At 39.9% G+C, this 23,318-nt stretch overlaps 1 protein-coding gene across 4 annotated transcripts in view; it reads right to left on the bottom strand.

The window, feature by feature from the left end:
* Positions 1-23,318, bottom strand: part of LOC149315959 (SLIT-ROBO Rho GTPase-activating protein 2) — a 256,991-nt gene that overhangs the window by 103,900 nt on the left and 129,773 nt on the right. For all 4 annotated transcript variants that reach the window (XM_089514493.1, XM_089514494.1, XM_089514492.1 and 1 more), the window contains exon 5: positions 6,784-6,846. In XM_089514493.1, the coding sequence (XP_089370619.1) occupies positions 6,784-6,846 (63 nt within the window). The remainder of the gene's footprint in view (positions 1-6,783; positions 6,847-23,318) is intronic.

Genomic DNA, 23,318 nt, shown 5'->3' on the forward strand with positions numbered 1-23,318 from the left:
CATGTGGTTGAACAGCAAACGGGTTAATAAATTTTGGAAAACTGTTCATGGAATTGTGAAGGAAAGCTTACAAATTATGGACCTGAAGCTTTATCTGTTAAGCATGTGTGACAATGAGGATTTAGAACTTAAATATGGCAAATCGTTATTTTATATTTCAACAAGTGCCAGGATAACGTTTGCCAGTAAAAATTCTGGAAATCAGAAGAACTCCCGTAGGCAGATGAATGATTATCTAAACTAATAGATCTGGTGCAGTTAGACAAACTTACTTGTTTGATAAGAGGTCAAGACTGGGAAAGGCATGGTGAGATTTGGAAAACACGATATGATTACTTACGCAGGAAAAAGGTTAAGGACAAGAAAATTTGATTACAACTGTAAACTAATTTGATTAAGGAATAAAAGTTAGTATACTCATATGAGTTAAAGATATGAAAACAAGGTTATGTGGATTTAAGATATATATATATATACACACACACACACACACGGATATTACCTTAGAAATTCCGATAATGAAGCAATGAGCTGGAATGGTTATGGGCTTTAATAACAAATATGACTTATTTTGAGTTCTGGAAGTCATATTTTTGTTTTGATATATTCTGTATTATGAGATCTTACAGTATATACTGTATTTGTTGTTGGTCTTTTTTGTAGTTTGTTATATATGTTGTTGTTTTTCTTTTTATGGTTTGTCTTAGGTCTTGTTATGTAATGTTAATGTGCTGTTTAATAATTTAATAAAACTAATAAAAAAAGACCATTTACTTTAAATTTCAAGACAACTCATCTTTCTCCTTCTCTCTAGAATTGACAGAACAGAAAAGTATCTACAACTATTATGACTCTCTGGCCCTGTGGAGACCGGCCATTAAAGGGGTGGAGTCAGGGCAAGGTGTCCACATGACACACACCCTGACTCTGCCCCTAGGGCGCTGTGACACTGCACACAACTCCACACAACGCCTTAAAGCTGCTGCTATTGCACACTAGAAAGGCCAGGGTGGGGGCCACGGTGTGCGGTTGCCGTGGTCCTGATCCAGTGCAGCTGCAGGCCACCCCTTAGGGGCAGTCTGCACAGCCCCCAGTGAGTTAATGCCACTCTTTTATCAAAGGCAATGGGAGCTAGTGACTCCCACGTCAGGGGCAGTGAATGGACAGCTTTCCTATTCTGGACCCAATGTTCAATACTTTGGATAAGTCATTTAAAGCTTGGAATGGATTTACCACTCTACTGACACAGGAGTCACTAGATACAATTGGGACACATGAAGCCTGGGCCTCTTCAATTCCATGTTCTGGCCCAAATGCTTAATTTCACTTTCAGATCATGTCTAATTTCCAAAACTGTAACAGCTCAGTAAGGGTTTCTATGTAACCAGAGCACATTATTCTGTCATAGTGAAACATTTAGATTTCAGCAATAATTTTAAAGACCAGAATTTTTAAAAGAAGCAGCATAAGCAAACTGCGGTAAGCGCCCTATGCTATAAACTGCTTTAGGTCCCATGTTGGGTAAAGGCAAGATACAAGTAATACACATACACAAACTGTAACAGGATGAATTAGCATTGGTCTTTGAATGGCTATGGCATTATGCACAAGTGGGTCAAAGCCTACTGAGATGAGTTATACCACTGATACATCTGACATCTTCTCATTCCCCTCACTCCCACTCTTCTCTATTGATCATTATGAAAGAAGCTGGAATGCAAAAGGAAAAAGCATGCCCTGTGTGGGCTGAGAAATCTAAAGTGGTTGCCTGTCTGCACATGCATATACATCAACAGCTGCTGTAAAAATGGCAGGGTTGACCTAGGAAAGAATGGAGAAATCACAGGGAGAGAGAAAGCAGAACTGTTTGTTGATAAAGGCTGTGATTAAAGTTAAGTCTGTGGCATAGAAACACTTATATAACACTGGTTTAGGAGATGGATATAACTGCATTATGGATAGAGGTATACCATCTCATATAACAAAACTCACAGAACCTTTTCCTAACTTCCCAAAGAAGACCAATATTTTATCACACCACTACTAACAACAATCCTCTGCTGTCTCTGTTTGCTTTTAAATAGAGGATAAACAAAGTAAGAGCCCATTGGGTGACCATGGGCAAGTCACATGTTCTCAGCCTCAGGGGAAGGCAATGGCAAACCTCCTCTGAACCAATCTTGCCACTAAAACCTCTAAAGATACACAACAACAACAACAACAACAAGAAACAAAGTAAGGACCCTTGAACTACCAAATGATTACAGATTTTAAAGAAATGAATTAGGTTCAACAATCACTTTGAATCACTACAATGATTACAACAAATTATTGTTACCTCAATTAATAGTAAGGACTGCCAAGCTAGTCATGTTATAATAAGAGACACTGTGTCCAGTAATTCCAGGCTTGTACTGGCATACATGTTCATACTCCAGAATTCACTTGAAAACATTTTGGTAAAGTTAGCATTTTCAACATGGTTAGGGTGGCATAATAAGTACAATTATAAGAAGATTGAACTTGGAATGAAAGCAGAATAAGACAGATGCAAAATATTCCAAAAATGCAAGCAAAAGGCCTAACATCAGCATTTTCATAAAACAAACAGCATTTCATTACATTTATGCATACTGTTTGTCAACACCTGGCATTCAGATGTTGGCCCAGGAGCAAATGAAATGTGCAATATTAGTAAAGTGAGTTATTTTCACATTATTTGAGCCCCTTAGTCTTCATATTACAAGTTGCTCTGAAACATAAGGTTACAGGTTGAGTATCACTTATCCAGAATTCTGAAATACTCTAAAATCATCCACATGTGTAGCTGAGATGTGACACCTTTGTTTTCTGATGGTTTAGTGTACACAGACTTTGTTTCATACACAAAATTGTTTAAAATATAATTATGTATAAAATTACCTTCAGGCTATGTGTATTAGGTGTTTATGAAACATAAATGAATTTCATGTTTAGATTTGGATCCCATCTCCAAGATAAAGCATTATGTATATGCAAATATTCCACAGACTTGAAGGGGCAACTGTACTTAAAAAGTTCCTATGTTCATGTCCATTTCACAGAAAACAATATTGACAGTCACCGTGTGCAGATGTGATAGGTCACCATCCATGTTTGAAAACAACAGTCATTCCTCCTAGTCTTCCCAGTCATGCCATGCTGCTGCTTAGTAATTACAGTGACCCAACAGCTTTGCTGCAAACAGGGGAAACATTTTTCCCTATAAAAACATGTTTGTGGATTTACTAAGGTTAACTATTCCCATTTTCCAGGAAGCCAAATAGAAACCACAAGCAGGACACACCCTCCAGTCTCCTGCAGAGCAGCCCACTATTCAAATGCTAAACATCTGCAGCTGGAATTTAGCAAAGTACTAAAAATTCCATTGAACCACACCAAGCACTAAAGGCTCTGGAGTCTGCATCTTTGAAAACCCAATTCCAAACATTTGGCTACAGTAACCTCTATCCCACTGTGATTTGCTGATTCAGAGCAGATCAGCAAAATCAGTCTGTACTCTGTGCTACATGATTAATAACCCCTGCTCCCTGCTAGGGTAAGTATGTTTAGGGGGTAATCTCAAGAGTACTCTTGAAACATGTTTTTGCAGGAGTTGGAGGGATAAGGTTCTGGCTGTGTAGCAATCCTTAATGACCACACAAAATCCAAAAGAAGTTTGGCATTTTGAGCAGTAGCCCCAAAAAACACATTTGCCAGGCTCCATTTCTAAAATAGAAGCAATTCGGTCACAGTTGCTGAGCAGACAGATTTAATCAGCACCAAGTGTATCCCATTCAGCTGTGCAAAAAAATAAAAAATGTCCTCCTGCTATACACAAACTTTTATAAAACTATTATTTTCTCCTCCTCCTTGGTACTCGAATGGGGGTCTTCAGCCATGTAGATCAATATTTCTCAAGCCATCTGATGTGAGAGGGGTGTTTGGCAATTTCCCTCCTAATGCACTGGGGACTGGTCTCATATTTTTGTCCATCTGCTACAACAGTTTCTTTCATGGAAATTCTCTGTGGACTGGCAACTAACACTTCGGGACTGGCACTGGTCCAGGTACCATTATTTTTAGCAGCACTGGTATGGACATAACAACTAAGAGCAGGTCGGCGTATGAACCTAGACTATGAATTATGGATATGAATCTTGAGCCAGAAGACCCTGCTTCTAATCTGTCCCTAGTTGTGAACTTACTCATTGGCCTTAAACCACCTGGGAAACTGAGGCCCGATACAGACTGGGGCAAAGCGCTGTGCTGAGGCCAGTTTTAAAGCTCAGTGGGGCTTGGCGTCCATATGCACCCAGCCCTACTAGCGGCACCTGTGTGCCATCTTGCTGAGGCCCTGCCCACATGGGGCGCGTGGCAATCTGGCATCTGCGTGCCCAAACAGTACTTACTGGAAGTGATAGCATCAACATGCATGAGCGCCATTATGACGCTCCTAAAAAGAAGCTGCTCTAGGCGGATTCTTTTTAGGACGTGTGCTGGTGCCGCATGAACCAGTGCTGGCGAGAGACAAAAACAGGCGCCACGGAGCCACCCATCTGTATCCCCCCTGAATAAGCAATAGATACACAGTTGGCTCTCCTTATCCACAGAAGAGAGCTCATCTTCTGCTCTTGTCTCTGTCTTTGTAAAGACAATATGCATTTATTTCCTGTTGAATTAGGACAGGTAATTAAAAACTGCTTTGAACAGAGTGGCCATATAATCTAAGCTCTAGCCTTTGGGTGTCAAAGCATTACTTCCACAGCATCACTTTCTTGATATGGTTACTTAGGCAGGGGTAGGCAACTGGTTTTGGTTCAAGGGCCAATACTCTGTTCCTTGGGGCCACATAGTTTTCCAGAAAAGAACAAGCCAAGCAACCTAATCACCCACCATGTAAGTGGACAGAGTGGTTTCCCTGCCATGTTAAACAGTCCAGGGAAGGCTTTTTGAAAGATAAATTGCCACTCCTGAAGGCGTTCAGGAGAGGAGTCTGGAGAGGCTATGAATTCCCAAAACAGCCTTGAGGGCTACACTTTGTCCACACCTGTCCTATGGCCTTCTGGGTCTGCTCTCCCCTCTGTTCCTCTTGGGAGACCTATGTAAAACACATAGATGCCTATGGATGGATTGGTGTGTATTTCTAAATAACAGCTATCAATTGGCAATGCAGCAAAAGCAAATTGGTTGCTTTTGCAGCATTCAAAAGGGTTGTTGGAATTAAGTTGAAGGCATATAACTACAAACAACATGCTTTTTAACTAGTAGTGGAACTATCAGATTTGATCAGGGTGGATGACAGGACTAGGTTTAAAGTTGTTAATTTTTTATAAATTAGGCCAGGGGTAGGCAACCTGCAGCCCGTGGGCCGGATGCGGCCCGGCGAGGCCTTGGGACCGGCCCCAGCCCGGTCCTGCCGCCGAGGCCTTTGGCCTCTCGCGCGAGGGGCATGGTGGGGCAATTGTCTATAGAAGCCTCAGAAACATGCATTTATATTAACATTTTTAAAAAAAAAAAATCAGCAAATTTTTTCGCGTGTCCTCCAATTTTTATAAAAAGTGTCCTCCATTTGAAAATTTTATCCTACATTTGTCCCAGTTTATTTATTTATTTAAAAATTTATTTAATTATTTCTTTTTTGGCTTCGGCCCCCCAGTTGTCTGAGGGACAGCAACCCGGCCCCCGGCTCAAAAAGGTTGCCTACCCCTGAATTAGGCAAATGAAAACTTACAAATTACATATCTGAAAAATATAAAGGCCAAAGGGTATGCTTTTAGGGCTTTCTTGGGTTCTTCCACCTCCCCAAAGAGCTGTGTATTGTTCAACAGATCTATATTACAGTAATTATGCACTTGGGATATTTGCAATATGGTTTATCAGACTTGTGCCAGTACATATAAATGTGGACACACATACTAAGGAAGCACATAACATTTGAAGTTCACTTTCCAAAACCGATTTGCATCTCAGTAGACTCTAATGTTCCACTCCAGGGACCAGGTACAAGCTCATTCTAGCTGATATTTCATGTTTTAATAAATACTAATACTTCAGGAAGGTCCAAAACACACTGCAGAAATAACTCAGTTTGAGACTGCTTGAACTGCCCTGGCTCAGTGCTAGCAAATCCTGGGAATTGTAGCTTATTGTGGCCCCTGAGCTCTCTGACAGAGAAGGCTAATGGTTCACCAAACTACAATTCCCAGGATCCTCTAGCACTGAGTCAGGACAGTTCAAGCAGTCTCAAACTGGATTATTTCTGCAGTGTGTTTGGAACCTATGTTTAGAATTATAAACCTGTTATCACTCAGGCTTCTAACAATCAACCTAAAGCTGAAAAAGGGGATAAATAAGCCCTGCTATAAATTTATGGAATGACAAAGTTTATGTGCAGCACACTTCCACATGCTGAATGAATAGGATCAATTGTGAACAATTTGCTGGAAGCCAAACTGATCTCAGACATGCAGTTATTGTAGAATGCATAGTCCCAGCGATGCACCCTGACATACTCCTAACTATAGCTAACATGGAAAGTAATCAGATGACAGAAGGAAAGGCAATAGAGATGCAACCAGAGAATAAAAAACTGAGCAAAAATAAAATTTACACTCTGTAATAGTCTACTAAATGCACACTTTTTCAGCACAGACCATAGCCATTCATCACATCCACTCTTCAATTGCTGCTTTTGCAGCAGGCAAGGCAAAATCAAACATTTTCCTCTCGTTGAAAAAGGGCCAAGAAGGCATCTTGATTTACCGTGTACAGCTCATTCAAGACCTTCATCAAGTCTTCCTGGAGCTGCTGCCCAACTTCTTTGCTCTGCAACACAAAAGAAAAACATACAAAAAAAGTCAATTGAAAGACAATAAAACAATGGATGGTGAATCTAGGCATGATGCAATACTCACAAATATCGTAGGCACACAACTGGCCATTATTCAAACTACCAAATCTAATAAACACTGAGTTCCAATTACACTCAAATTAAACAAACAGTTTTAATAAAATTAAATGAGCTGTGCACAATGCTGGCCAAATGCTGTCAGTGTTTCGTGAAAGTAAGCATTCAGCTGTGGAGAAGAAATTCTAGTTGCTATCAAAAGCAATTCATGGTTATACTTGCTTCCACAGCTGTTTTCTGAATGCTGGGTCAAAATACCTTTTTTAAAAAAAATAAAAAATAAAGAATAGAATAGAATTATGGGAACAGTATAAGCACAGGAAATGTGATAACCTTTGCAATCAAACTTCAGACTTTGTCCCAAAGGAGAATCTCAAGGCTCAAGTGCTACAAAAGTATCCTTATGTGTACATAATGCTAAGAAGACATTTTAGCAGATAGCAGCATTCCACATGCATAATAATCCAGTCAGTCCATCCTGGTTTGATTGTGGCTTTGGTCAGCAATGTACCCAAAAGAATATGGGAATGTAAAACATATATGCTCGACGCTTTTTCACATTTTCTGAATATGTTATTTCTTTTTTGCTAGCAGCTCCCAGAATCCCTTAGTCAGCATGACCAGTAGTACAAAAAGGTACACCTTCCAAGGTCTGCTTCAAGTGCCATATTGTTTGTTTTGGACAGAGGTAATCAAGGAAGTGGATGTCCTGATATCTCTGATTACAGCTAATATCAGAGAAAATGTGCACCCAGATGGGGAACACCTGCAGGCCAAATCTGGTTCACTGTGCAAGTATGTTTTCTTCTTGTTGAATCTCTCATACCCTTGTTGAAACATGTGTGGGTTTGCATACCATGAGGAGGTAGGTCAGAGCTAAAAATGGGTGGAGTTGTAGTTGCTACTGAACAGCACCTTGTTAAAAGCTTTCTTTAAAAACACTGAGATGTTGAATGCCCAGAATAGAAAAAGTATCTGCTGATGGAAGTAAGGATAGAAAGGAGGTGGCCATTTTAGCTTCTCTAGAACTGGGGCAGCCATGAATGAGGCCTTGTCTCACATCCCTATCAGATGTGCCTGCAAAGGTGGTGGGGCTGATAGAACGGCATCTTCAGGGATCTCAGAGCCCAGGCAGCCTCAGCTGGGGTGAGACCAGTTATCAGACAGCCTGTACCTTTATAGGTCATAAAGAATACACTGAATTGAGTCCAGAAACAGCTGTTGTAAAAAGGGAGCTGTGTGTGCCCTGGAAACAACACCGCTTTAGCAATCTGGATCCAGCACTTTGTACCAACTGAAGTTTCCAAACACTCTTCAAAAACATCCCCACATAGAATATGTTACAATAATATAAATGGGATGTAACTAAGGCTTGTTTCACCAAGATTAGATCTGACATCTATAGAACAGACTGGATTCAAGGTGGTATCCAGAAGGACCCTTACACTATGAACCTGCATCTTTAGAGGAGGTGCAGTCCCATCCAACACAGGATGAGTCCCTATCCCATGACGTGTCTTTTGACTGATCAGGAGCACCACTCTTTTCTGGATTAAGCTTCAGTTTGTTCATCCTTATCCAATCTATTACTGATGACAGATACCTGTTTAGAACTGAAACATCTTCCTTGGAATTTGGTAGAAAAGAGAAACAGCTGGGTGTCATCGGCATATTGGAGGCATTCAACCCCAAACCTTCATAAACCTCTCCCAGTGGTTTGGCATATATGATGACCATCACAGAGAATAAGACAGAGCCCTGAGAGATTCCATAGACCAGCAGCCAATAAACAGGAATTCTTCAGCCCCAACCTCTGAGCACCTCCCTAAGCAAATAATGGTCCCACTATTATTATTATTATTATTATTATTATTATTATTATTATTATACTTTATTTATATAGTGCTGTAGATTTACTATAAAGCAGTGCCCCAAAGTCCCATCCAAAAAGACAGTCCTGAATGCCACTAGAAAGTCAGCAGAATCTACAGGCACACACAGACATCATGACCAGTTCCTGGCAAAGATCATCCACCAGGCTATTCAAAGCTGTCTCTGTCCTATAACCAGGCCTAAAACCAGACTGAAATGAATCTAGATAAACATTTTAGTCAGGAATTATTGGAGATTTAGAAAATCAGCAAAGTCTGTATGAAATTAGACTGGGGTCTAAACATAAGACAAGAAGCTCTTATGTCAGAGATTCCCCCAAGCCTGCTCTTCATGGAACCATTAGCCATTTGTTGGGTGGAGAGAATTTCATTACATGTGTATCTAAGTAGGGAGGGATAGAAATAATGTTTTCCATTCATTTTATCCAAACCACTTATGTTAACCAATTACGTATCTCCTTATGCCTTTTCTATAGACCACCGGGTAGCCAGAATATTAGTTATAAGGTCTGCTTAATATGATCATCAAATCTCAGAAAGCAAACTTTTGCTTTGTCACAACATGTACAGACTGTTTTGAACAGTTTATAAGACCTGCTCACTCTTATTTTAGAATCCTATCCCAGTGCCAAGACAGAACACAAAAGAAACCCCACCCAATGTACTTTATATTTATACACAGTGAAGTCTCAGCATGCCTTTCAGGACCCAGATATGAGATTGTCCTCATTTGACAATACTGTCAAAACTATTTTAACAGCAAAAAATAACAATAATTTGTTAAGGTTGAATTGATACACCACACTCCAAAATAAGCAGTGTTTGGGTCACTAAAATGTCCAATTAAAACTTAAGGTAGTACAATTTGCAAATTTGCTTAATTTAATAGACATTATTAAAATGAAAAACAAAAAAGTCACACACAAATGTGGTGGAATCACAAACTAGGTTGTAGCTGGACCTACATCCTATTTCCTTGTGTTGTTGTTCTCATTATATCCCAGCATTATATCCCAGCTTTTCCCCAGTTAGGGACTCAAGACAGCTTACAACAAATTAAAAACATCCATAGTTAAAAATTCACAAACTCCCAAAGTTAAAAAGTGCATTTATTACTTTCTGTAGTAGCTATTACTTTTATTTTTACTGGGCATGTTTCAGTAACTTGCTTTTAAAAATACACTCACATTAGTTGAAAGGTGCCCATCTTCTGTGGCACCTGTAATAGCTGAATCAAATAATTTCCATGGACAAAATAAATGTGCATCTAAGAACTAATTAGCTTGACTACAAAAGCAAAAAAAAAAATTGTCCTCCAAATTCTGTTAGTTACCTTTCACTACCTTTTCACTCACCTTTTCACTGGGTGGGTAGGGGGATTTTACTGTCTTAATAAGACACGTAAAATCAGGACTTTGTGAATGAGTTCATTACATTAAGGACAGGTTGGCTTGCAACTGTATGCTGAATTATGAATGAGACATGCACTCACACATAATTTCAATGTTTTATTATTCCAAACAGTGGTAGTGCAAAGCTATTGCTCATTAATAGACATTTCACAAGAGAAGTTTCCCACCACAGAAAGGCTAGATGCTCAGAGGAAAAAGAAAGCTGCAGCTCCTAGTCACACCCTGACATTCCATGCACTACCAGTCTCAATGGCCCCACATTAAGCATGGCTCCCTGCAAAGACGTATTTATGCACTGCTTTGGATGCATGTAGATGTAGGAATCCCAAGTAATCAGGGATCTTGGTGATATAGAGTGCTTCCATATTGTTTATTGTGATGATTCATTGCAAATATCTGTGAAGATATTTAGTCACATTCACCCTCCTCCACACACATACAACCTTATAGAGGAGGAAAATTTCTGAAGAAACCTTAGATATGTAGCTTATTTGACTTATCCTATTCTTTGGTATGTTTGCTCTACCATAAAATATCAGAAGTCCTGGCAACCTAGAGTAAATGGCAAAGTTATCTTCTTTTATAAGTTGCAAAGATGTGAGTGTTCGTATGTCTCTATCACATGTGCACATGCATAAAAGCAAGCATGTATAAAATATTGCTACTGTTAGACAATACAGTTGTCTTTTTTCTTTTCAGGCACAGCTGTTGACAGTTCTCAAACAGCATTTTCACTTTCCAGGCAGAAAAGCAATGGCGTCAAAGGGAGGAAGTCTATTTACATTTACTAAACAACATTATTTAATACTTGCACTATTATGCAATCCCATGGCTCAACACATGACATTAGAAAGACAATGGAACTGATAAAACAACAATTAAATCCAGGCAGATGTTTCCTTTCTTCCCAACAACCATTCTAAGAAGGGGTGTATTGTATAGCATTGCTGTTAACAGGCTGCTGAAATTATTGTGACCAACTGCTTTAAGGCCTGGATCCCTATGGAGACTGGCATTCTGCTTGATAAGCAACAAGAAATTCTACATCATTTAAAATGAAAGAGGCCTTTGGAAATCCAAAGCATTTCTGACACAGAGGCACAATTAACAATCATAGTCTTGTAACACTCATTCAAGATTACTATGCTGTGTAAAAGGAGCTGGAACAGTGGCTCTCTGATCTACAGGGTGCCCTACATTACACCCTTTAAAATGTAATTAGCCACCTCAAAGCATGACAGAGAAGGAAACTGGCCATGTTTGGGGGGGGGGGAATCCTCTGACTGAAAACCTGACTGGGAGGACAAAGGGACAATTATTTACCACATGAAACCTGGTAGGGCTCACCCCACAATTCCTGTGGCCTCAAACAGAAGCTGGCATTTCCCTATATTGCTAGAACTGTAATGGAAATGTAATCTGGGGGTGGGAACAAGTAGACAAGAGGAGTGAAAGCAGAGTAAGAGAACTCCACTGTAAGCAAACACAGTGCATATCAAAATGTTTCACTTTGAGAGGAATTCCCCTGATAATTCAGTAGGAAAGTGTCAAAGCAGGAAAGAATCCTCGGAGTTCTGGTGGAAGGCACAATGAAAATGTGAACTCAGTGTATGGAGGCTGTGAAAAAGGCAAATTCCATGCTAGAGATTATTAGGAAAGGGACTGAAAATAAACCTACCAAGTATTGCAATAACTTCATATAAATCTACACTGCAGCCACATTTGGAAACCTGTATAGACTAGGGTTTTAGTAGACCCAACTCAGAGTATGACAACTGAAAAGATGAAGAAGCAAGCCAACCATAATGATTGAAAGGGATGTCACATCTTCACTTAGGGTTGCTAGTGAAGCCTAGAGAAGGCTGTGTATAAAAATAAGTTTCAGGAGGTGTTACCTGTCGCACAACCAGGTACCTGCTGCAATTCCCTCTTCTACAAAACTTTTAAAAGATAGAGGAGCCATCTACAGGTTTATACAGTTTATAAATGTATGCATAGTGTGGGCAAAATTGAGAAGGACATTTCTTCTATGCCCATAACCCAGGATCTTGAGGCCATCCAATGAAATTGACTGGCAGCACAGAAAGAAGAAAAGTCTTCTTCATAAATTGAATAAAAACAAAGAAAGGCCATTTTAACACACTGCAGTTAATTTATGGAATTCACTACCACAAGATTTGTGGATGCTCACTGGCTTTTGTTTGTTGTTAACTAGAGACAAATCAGCTTCAACTTATGGCAACCCCATGAAAGAAGTCACTCTATCATAAACAGCCTTGCTTAGGTCTTGCAGACTCAAGGTCATGCCTCACAGGTGTATGTGCAACCATAATGGTTATATGCAACCATCCTAATCTATAAACTACCCTGAGTACCAATTACTGTAAGATAGCAGAGTGAGCAGGCTACTGCCTTTATGCTATGCTTGTTGGGTTTCCAGGGGTACTCAGTTGACCACTATGAAACAACATTATCTTTTCCATTCAGAGAGGACTATGAGAAGTCTTGCTGGATCTGAGTAGGTCCAGTATTCTGTTGTTCTTAGTGGCCAAACAAGAGCCTCTGAATAGACCACAATCACAACATAAATACATAAACTGGGTTAGCATCTGGAGACCTGAATCTCTGTTGCTTCTAGATTGGAACCACTACTTTTCACTCTAAAATCACTGTGAGCATGCTCCCCCAATCTCTCTCACATACACAGAGTGTTTAAGCTTAGAAGAGACAGAAGTTTTAAGCTAGAAGACACAGGCCATAAACACACAGGCCAAATAAAGTGCCTTTTAGACATTTTGGTGGTGTGGTGTTCAAACAACAACCTGAAGGTGGTGTGAGGGCAGCCCGAAAAGGCGCAGCAAAAAGCCGCTCCTGCCGGTAGTGCATTTGGGACCACAGCAGAAGCTGGCTTTGAGATGATGGCATCTAGTTGCTGCAGTCCTGAAGTAATTGTGGCTGGAGCAGCCTCTCTCCACCCCATCTCCTCCACCCCATAGACTCAAAGACTTGTCCTTTTGCCCCTTGTTAATCTGAAATATTTGAGAAGCAGAACTCCAAATGTTAATCCTGGGTATATATTGGCTTTTATTTTTCAGTCTGATTTTTTTCCTGCCTACTTCACTGTTAATGTTAATGTTGTTTTATTCTTGTTAGTGTCTTGTGAATGATTTGTGGAATGGCTGGATAAAAAATTTATAATGAATAAGCATTAAGAAGCACACAAGGGCACTTTTTGCAAAGTTGGTATATCATTAAACTGATTGCTGACATATCATTACATTGGTCTGCCTTTTCATAATGCTGGATTAAAACTTTAGCAATAAAAAAGTCTCATCTAACTCTATATTTCTGTTTAAAGCAAGCTTCTTAATAATCCATAGAAAATCTGGAAATAAAACATTTAGTTAATCAACTCACTTCTTCACAACTGTTTAATTTAACTTTCTGTGTGTGTGTGTGTGTGTGTGTGTGTGTGTGTGCGAGCGAGCGAGCGAGCGAGCGAGAGAGAGAGAGAGAGAGAGAGAGAGCATTATGTACATGCACAAACATAGTGTGCAATACAAGGCTAGAAATGCATGGCACTAAAGCACATAAATAGCCAAACACACAAAAATGAACTGCTTCTTCTTTCTGTTCCACTCTTTACTCCTTACTTAGGCCTGCCCATGCCATGGAACAAACCATTCCTTCCTCAGATGGGTGCATTGTGGTTGATGTGGCCACACAGAGTGCTTGCATCATTGCTGCTTTGTCATAACCGCTGATTTTTTTATCCATGGACTGAACCATCCAAGGCTTGAAATTTTTCAAAAATAATATAAATTCCAAAAGCAAACCTTATGTTTGTCATTTTATGTAAGGGACATCATTTCACTATGCCATTGTATTTAATGGGACTTGAGCATCTACAGATTTCGGTATCCCTAGCCCACAGCAAGTAGCTGGCTAAACACTGTCACAGCGATGGTGGACATTTGGCAACCTTCTAGGTGGGAGACAGAAGAAAGGGTCCAGTAAGCCATATGGGTTACTGCGGATCATAATCATTAAGAACTGTTTCAGCTCTTTAAAAAATTCAAAATGAATTGAGGTTAAGCTTCACACACCGGAAACTGTACTCACTGCAAGTGCTGCAGAATGTTTACAAGCTAACTATCCATCTCCTTCAAATGACATTCAAATTGTATCAGTAATACACAAAACACAGTGGTTGGCAAATTCTCCATTCCTTTCTAAGAAGGTGTGAAGAGTGTAAAAATATAAATACTATAAATAAATAAATAAATAAATAAATAAAGTGGCTTGTTTAATTTCTATGTATATTCCATTGACTCCAAAGGGGTGCTTCATGCTCACTGAAACACTTGAACACACCTAATGGGATTTATTTTATTTTATTTATATCCTGCCTTTCTGCCAATACAGGACCCAAGATGGCTCACAATGGAAGTTAAAAAAGAATACAGTTTAAACAAGGCACAATATAAAAATGTTAAAAATAATTGGGCAGATATAGTAAAATTTAACATTTTAAATTTGCAACAATTTTAAAAAGCAGTTAAAATACAGTAGTGATGTTAAAAATATACAAAACATCCCAATTAAAAGATCTCCTGCCGATAGCTGTTTAATAGTCAAAGTCCTGGGTAAATCAAAAGGTCTTAACAGGGATCAGGGGCCAACCTAGCCTCTCATGAGGCAGGGAATTCCACAGACTGGGAGCAGCCAGCGAGAAGGCATTCTCCCATGTCCACATCCCCACCAAACATCTATGTGACCTCCCTCCCCTGAGGATCTTAAAACTCAGGAAGGCTCAAATTGGAAGATTCAATTTTTCAGAGCAGCCTGTTGACTGATGGTGACTATGAATTTTTCAAAGGGTTTTTCCCAGGCAAGGAATATTCAAAAGGTGGTTTTGCCAGTTCCTTCCTCTGTCCCTTGTACTTTGTCAAGCCCCTGCACAGTGCCACTATGGTTGTAAATTGCAATTTGGCACTAACTTTACTTGGGAAAAAGTCCAAAAGGCTTTTCCCAGTTGCAAACCATGGTAACTGATCAAATAGCATTACATCTGCATCAAACCCATAAAAAGGTTTACATGATTCAAGCCCGTGCTTTGAAATCAAAGTATCAAGTTATCAAAAAGCACCACAGGTTGGCTCAGGATTTCCTAGCAGAATAGTTTAGCTCAGATTACAGAAGGCAGAAACATTAACAAGGAATGGAGAGGGAACAAAACACAATTTAATTGTAAATGATTTTTCTGACTGATCGCCTCCCTGCAGTACAGGCAGGTGAAAAAGTCTTTAAAATTGGCTACATCCTTTGTTTCAGAGAAATTCCCCATAACAGATGAAGGTAGTAATCCATAATGTTCATTAATCTGCATTTAACAGAAGCCAGTACTAATTAGACAAAAGAACAAGACACCTAGCAATGGTCAGTTATTTAAGTTATATATGTGGACTTTTAATTTACTGTATTATTATTATTTTTGCTTTTACACTGGATTAAGCGTACTATCTATGTAAAATTCTCTTATCAAGTAGACAGTAACACCACATTATTAATCCATTTTTATTCTCTTTTAGTAAATGAACACACTCCCTAGAGGAGAATTAATACTGAAAACTGAAGATGGATTAGGAAGTTATTTGCATCATCATACTTTGCTTGTTGAATGAGCCTATTAATAATTATTTGTTCTATGTCTTTATTCTGACATGCACAACCTTTTACAGAGCACACTTAATTTGACATGGCTCCTTATCAGTGTCTTTATAAGTTATGATTGCTCTGCTATATGAGGCAGCTATTAATCACTGGTGATCCACCAAAGTATTTTTCAAAACACAAAAATAAAATAAAGCAGTAGTGTTAGAATGTTTAAATTATTTGAATTTTCATGCTGTAATTCAACACATGCCCTCAACTCCCACATCACCATCCTTGGGTGGCCAGATGCTTTTCTAAGTAAATAAATCAAGGCTGGAAACCTGGCAAAGGAAAGCTTTTGTTACAGCTAGACTTTAAAAAGTGAGAAAAAAGGAGGGGGGGGGAATTGAGCTAATAGTTCTACAGTTAAAAGAGGAATTTTGTAGCAATCTTTTCCAATTCTCTTTCACCATGAAGAAGTTAAGAAAGCTTGAGCTGTTCACTCTTCCTATAGTAGAAAGCATAGAGAAATTTAAAATAACCCTTTTAATAGGATTTAATAATATGGTTAAATGGCTCGCAGCATTCCAAGGCCTCAGATCTTCATGCCTGTGTTGTCATCTACTGGCCAGACCACTGTCATTTCAGACTGTTGTTGGTTCTGTATCATTCTTTTCTTGCAGAAATGTGTCTATACATCATACAAAACATTTGCTGGTCCCCATACGTCTGCGCTGAACACATAAAAAGCAATTAAAAAAAATATAAAGATAAAAGCAGTTTTAAAAAATACATTAAAATGCTCTTTTAAAACTAAAAAAAAATTAGAATCCAGTTTTGAAATGGTTAAAATAGCAGTTTAACTGACATGCAAAAACCACACCTATACTCAGCCAAAGGAAGACCATTCGGTCACAGGCATGGAATCCTGCTTGGTTTCATTACAGACCAATTGCAGATAGGATGGTTGTAGAGGTAAGGGAAAGATCTGTTGTTGGTATTTTGTTAGATAGTAGGACTTGCCCAAATGCGGCCTATTTTTTTGTAAAATTTTTAAAAGGAGGTCTGGATATCACACTATACTGAACTGTGATTAGAAATTAAGCGGCATAGTAAATCAGGCAGGAAACAGTGTGGACACAAAATAAACACCATTTCAGGATCTCTAGATCACTGCCGTTCCCAAAACAACCACTGGATGTGACTCACACAAAGGGGTTAAGAAGGCTAACAGAAAACCTACTTGAATTAGGAAGATATAAGCATCTGGTACTTTATAGATGTTTAAGATTCATAGCTCCTTGGCCATGCTGCCAAGTGTTTATGGGAGTTGTAATCCTGGAAAGCAGAGCAGAGCAGAGCAAAAAAAGCAATACAAGAGCAATGTTGGCCAATGTCATTCACTGAGTACAGATGGAAGGTCGAGAGAGAGAATGCTATGAAGCATTCAAATCTAGACAGCTCTGGTATTTGAAATCTTGTATTTCCCTTTATGAACCTTCTCATGCTTTGAAATCTGCTGGGGAGGCCCTTCTGTCCCTCCCACTACCCTTACAGGTACATCTCATGAGAAAACAGAGGAGGGTTTTTTCGGTAGCAGCGACCAGGCTATAATACCCACTTCCCAGAGAGGTTAGACTGGCACTTGCTTTATTTTCTTTCCATAAACAGGTGAAGAAGACCTTTCTGTTTTGACAGACCACTGAGGACTGTTTAGGTGGAGCAGGTCTTGTATAATGTACTGGATTTTCTAATTGTTACTCTGTTGTGCTCTTGTGTGATTTGGTTATGCTTTTAACTAGTTTTAATTTCTTTACAGTTTAGACACTTTTTAACTTTTACATTTTGAGAATTTTTAACTATGTTCTTGTTGTATTTTGTTTTTAAAAATCTGTTGTAACTCACCTGAACTGGGGAAAAGATAGAAAACATCATCATAATCACCAAAAACAACAAGAGATGGCTGAAAGTGCTTCTAGAATCAGAAGTGGTTGATCATAATCGTAATGCACAAACTAGAAAGGACACTAGCGAAGATAGCTAGAAGGGAGGCTTTGCCCACCAGTAGTTGACCACAAACTGCAGCTGAAGAATGAGAAGACCCAACATCCTCTTCACTTAATTATACATTTAACTTTGATCAGTAACATCAGAAACATATACAAGTCTTTGATTATGGTAAGGGATGCCATGTCCCGCCAGTAGGTGGGACAAACCCACTTTTGGCGCTCCGGTCCCGGTCCGGTTTTGCGCCAAAGGCGGGACTGCCCCGCCCACAGCCACCCACCTCCTCCTCCTCCTCCTCCTCCTCTTCTTCTGGCCTCACGCGGATGCTCATGCAGGCGGCGGACCCTCAGCCTCCACCTCCTCCTCTGGCTCCGCCTCCCGGGCCCAAGGCAAGTGCCTAGCGCGGTCGCACGGAGGAGGCGGTGGGTGGCTGCCTGCCTGCCTGCTGCCTTGGCGCACGGGCGGGGGGAGCGTGCCAAGCCAGGCAGGCACCTCCGCCTCCTCCTCTGCCTCTGCCTGCCGGGGCCAAGCCAAGCGCCCAGCGCAGTTGCGCAAGCCAGAGATGGAGGTGCCTGCCTGGCTTGGCATGCTCCCCCCGCTCGCGCTCCAAGGCAGCAGGCAGACAGCCACCCACCGCCTCCTCTGCCTCGTGCGCCGCCGCGCTGGGCACTTCCTTGGGCTCGGGAGGCAGAGGGGGAGGCTGAGGCAGAGGTGGGTGGCTGCCTGCCTGCTGCCTTGTTGCGCGGACGGGCAGGGAGTGCGCCAAGCCAGGCAGGCAGGCAGCCACCCACCTCTGCCTCAGCCTCCTCCTCTGCCTCCCGAGCCCAAGGAAGTGCCCAGCACGGAGGCGCACGAGGCAGAGGAGGCGGTGGGTGGCTGTCTGCTGCCTTGGCGCGCGAGTGGGGGGGCACCAAGGCAGCCACCCACCTCCTCCTCCGCTTGGGCCCGGGAGGCAGAGGAGGAGGAGGGAGGAAGGAGAAAGGGAGGAAGGAAGGAAGGAAGGAGGTAGAGAGGAAGGGAGGAGGAGGGAGGAAGGACGAGGAAGAAGAGGAGGAGGAGGAAGAGGATAGCGATGATGATGATGATGATGATGATGATGATGATGATGATATGAGCCAGCTTCTGAGGCACGACCAATGTAAGTTGCTCTGATTTTTACAAACTCATGCGCAGTGGGAAAAAAATGAAAGTCCCTTGACCAAGTACACACTTCTGAGAAGTACAGTTGAATCCGAGGGCAAACCCACTTCTTGTTAAACCACCTTGACATATTCAGTATGCATAGCATGTTCAGTGTGAAACCCAAAGAGTTTGGTTATGGAATAAGCCTCTGAAATATGCAAGAGATTGCCATGTTAAGTAAAGCCATGTTCAATGCCCAAATGTGCTGTTTGGAATGGGGGGAGGGAGAGTGGCCAGAAAGGGAAAGTACATTTCTGCCATCTGTCTAGGAATAATGCCCAAATGTCCTCCATTTTGATAATGCCTAAGAAACATGCATTTATAGTAACATTTTTTAAAAAAACATCAATTTTTTTTGCATGCCCTCCATTTTTAAAAAATGTGCCCTACATTTGAAAATTTTGTCCTACATTTGTCCCAGTTTGGAGGTCCAGACTTATGGCAACCCTAATTATGGCAGATACTTCTTATGAAATGAGCTATATGCAAGGACAATTTTAGCTTTATGGGTAGTTACACATTAAAGATAAGCACTGTTGAAAATCATGGAAGAGTGGAACAGAAGAAACTATCCTCAGTTCTTTAAACAACAGACTATCACTACATATGAATGTCAAACAAGCTGACCAAACAATAATCTTTTACATGGCATACTTGATGAAAAATCTTTGTTTTTTGTTGTTGTTGCTTTACTGAAACATCTTTCTCCAAACACAAGCAAAGCAGCTAAAAGTATGTGCACCCACGACATATATATATATATATATATATATATATATATATATATATGTATATACTCGTCCCCCATCCCATGCATTTGTATGAATCACGTGCAGGTCAGTGCCACAGTTGACTGGAACATTTAATTCTCAGAATACAACAACAGCTACTCAAAGCTCTCTTTGTTTCCCCCACTCCACAACCCAGCCCCCATTTAATTTAATCAAGATTTTTTTTTGGATGTATGGCAATGCTAACTTGGCTGTTCCGCATTCCACTGAACATTACAGCTGCAGCTTCAAAATATTTAGGGCAATAAAATAGAAAACCGACTTAGATATGCTGTCAATATTTTATGGTCTAAATATAACATATTCTTACAGCATGGTTAGAAATTGAGGGAGAAGCAGCAGCTTGCTGATTCAGAATAAACACTTTAAAAAACCAACAGAGTCCACCCAGCCTCTAAAGCAGAAGTCAAAATTATTATTTTCTCATAGCATTCTTTGACCCTTAAGGGTGTATGTGAGTGGGAAGTCTTTTAGATACTTTTTTCATCTGCAGAAAAGTTTAAATTTCTTACTTTTTCACTTTCCAAGCTTCAGAAAGGTAGAAATTCCAAGACACCAACTACATTTAGAAATGGGGTTAAATATGGCAATAAAACTTGAATTCAGGGTTCTATAAAGGGATGGAGATTATTCTCAATTATTTGTTTCACTGGGAAATGCTGTCAGGAACAATCATGGAGCAGTGCGAACTTCATACAGTTTTCTTCCAATATTCTGGGAAATTAGTCAGCCCTTCATATCCACGGATTCTTTATCCACTTTAAGCATCCACGGATTGGATATATTAAAAAAAAGATATAAATTCCCAAATGGAAAGTTTGATTTTGCTGTTTTATATAAAGCACACAATTTCCATGTGCCATTGTATATAATGGGACTTGAGCATTCACAGATTTTGATATCCATGGTCCTAGAACTAAACCCCAGCGGATACCAAGGGCCCACTGTACTCTGCAGGGAAATGCACACTGTTTTTTGTGTGCAAAAATCACATTTCCTGACCAATGGGCTCCTGCCTTCAGTGTCTATCTCCATAAAATAATTCCTCTAGAATACTTTATAATATTCAATACAAGGAGAAAACTGCTGAGAAATGTCTGTTTTCTCTGTAGCAAAGGAGAAAACTATGGTAATTGATTGTATGAAACAGCTGAAGAGACTGGACATTGAATAAGCAGTAAATAAACACTGAAGAATAAACAATGGAGCTAACACTAGTGAAGAAACACTGAAACAAATAAATGAACAAACCAACTATATTTTTCCATCCATCATTCAAAAATCCCTGGTGTCCCATTTCCTAATTAAAAAATCATACAGCACAACAGTTTACATTAGCAAAATACATTTTAAATGTAAGAACTTGAACACATTTTGTACATGTACTATGTTTGTCAATAATCTATATTTAATCACTTTTAGAAAACTTTTATTAAAGATTAATCTTTACAAGGTACTCTACATACTTGTCTATAAGTCTAAAAATTTATGCCCCAAAATTGACCCCAAAATCCCAGGTCGACTTATTTATGGGTCACTATGAAAATATGATAGCAGCTTTTTCAGATTTCCCCATGCAGGGAGGAGTTTAGCAAGAAAGAGCCAAACAGAAATAGTCCTGGTTGACTGATATTGCTGTTTGTTAAGAGTTCCCCTTCCGCCCATGCATCTGGCTGAAAGGAATGCTGAAACGATAAAGAAAAGCCTCAGTGAGAGTCTCTCTTGCCATATGCACACATACACTCAATGAAGGAGCCTACATCTTTTACCAACAACCTATCCACAGGTCATGTCAAAATCCATAATTCTGGCCCCAAAACCTGACCTCGAGTTATACATGACGTCGACTTTTAGTTGAGTATATACGGTATGCAAATTTCGGCTTTAATCACCAGCCAGCATTTATTTCTGATTTTCAGTTACATGACCCTTCATCCAAGACCTACTTGCACATGCAGGAGAGGGGTGGAGAAGTTATCTAGTTCTGTTGGACACTGGAATTGTTATACAGGTATACTGGATTAGATGCATTCCTTAACAGAAGTTTGGTATCAGAGGTAGAAATAATGTGAAAGGAATAAGTAGAGGTTCCTATAGAACCTCCACCCCACCTCCCGCCCCTGCCCCCAGTAACAATATGCATGTGTGAAATGAAACCACTAGGTCAGGTCAGTCTTGCATAAGTAAACAAAAGCAGGTAAACATTTAAAAGATCGAAGGCTTTCATGGGCGGCATCCATAGTTTTTTGTGGGTTTTTTGGACTATGTGGCCATGTTCCAGAAAAGTTTCTTCCTGACGTTTCGCCAGCATCTGTGCCTGGCATCTGAAGATGCCAGCCACAGATGCTAGCAAAACGTCAGGAAGAAACTTTTCTGGAACATGGCCACATAGCCCGAAAAACCCACAAAAAACTATTCTAAAGATTATGTTGAAGGCTTTTCCAAAAACACATCCAGAAATTGTGTTTTTCTTTCACCAGCTTCCACTTCACTTATGATTTCTATTCTAGTGGCCAAATAGATCTATGCATTTTTAACATGTTGGGGGTAGCTGGTATGGCATGCTTATCTACACACTCCTTTTCTCTGTGTTTTACCATTTACACCTGCTCAAGTAAGGCGGGCCTATACAACTGATCTCCTCTAATTTGATTTTGAATAATATCTTACTACGATGACTCGATCCTTATATTTGTGAGCAATACTGTAACAACCCCTCCCTTTTTATCTCTTCTTTTGATTAATGTATTTCGAATTATATGTATTTTATGACGTTTTTACTTGTTGTAATTCCGCTTCAATCTGAAGGGAGAAGTGGGAAATATAAATAAAATGTTATTATTATTATTATGGAGGCAGCTGTTGTTTACCTTGCCTCTTGTAGGTAGGAACACGCTGGTACAATAGGATCACCTAAAGTAGAATTTCATTCTTTTCCAGCTCAAACTTTATTGCATTGCTTACTATGGACATGCTGCTGCAACCTGACACTGTCTCCTCAGCCTTCCTTCACTATCCTCCCAATTAGGGTTGCCATAATTCTCTACTAAAAACCGGGACAAAATGTAGGACAAAACTTAGACCAAAAATATAGGACAATTGTAGGATAAAATTTAGCCCAAAATGTAGGACATTTTTAAGAAAAACGGAGGACCTTAAATGTCCAACATTTTGGGCTAAATTTTATCCTACAATTGTTCTATGTTTTGGCCTAAATTTTGTCCTACATTTTGTCCTGGTTTTTAGTAGAGAATTATGGCGACCCTACTCCTAATGCCAATGCTACTAAAACAACATCCAGCTTGATAGAAGAGGAGGAAGGGTGTCATGGGTGTAAAAAGACTTTGTAAAATGCAGCTTCTTTGTTAAAGGGTTGGTTTATTGAAGTATGCCTAAGAAAACCCTATGAAATTAATGGGGTCACCATAAGTCAACAGGCAATTTGAAGGTG

The sequence above is a fragment of the Sceloporus occidentalis genome, unplaced genomic scaffold (genome assembly GCF_023333645.1).
Source record: "Sceloporus occidentalis isolate IW3139 unplaced genomic scaffold, rSceOcc1.0.p SCAF_3, whole genome shotgun sequence".
In the NCBI taxonomy this organism is placed as follows: Eukaryota; Metazoa; Chordata; class Lepidosauria; order Squamata; family Phrynosomatidae; genus Sceloporus; species Sceloporus occidentalis.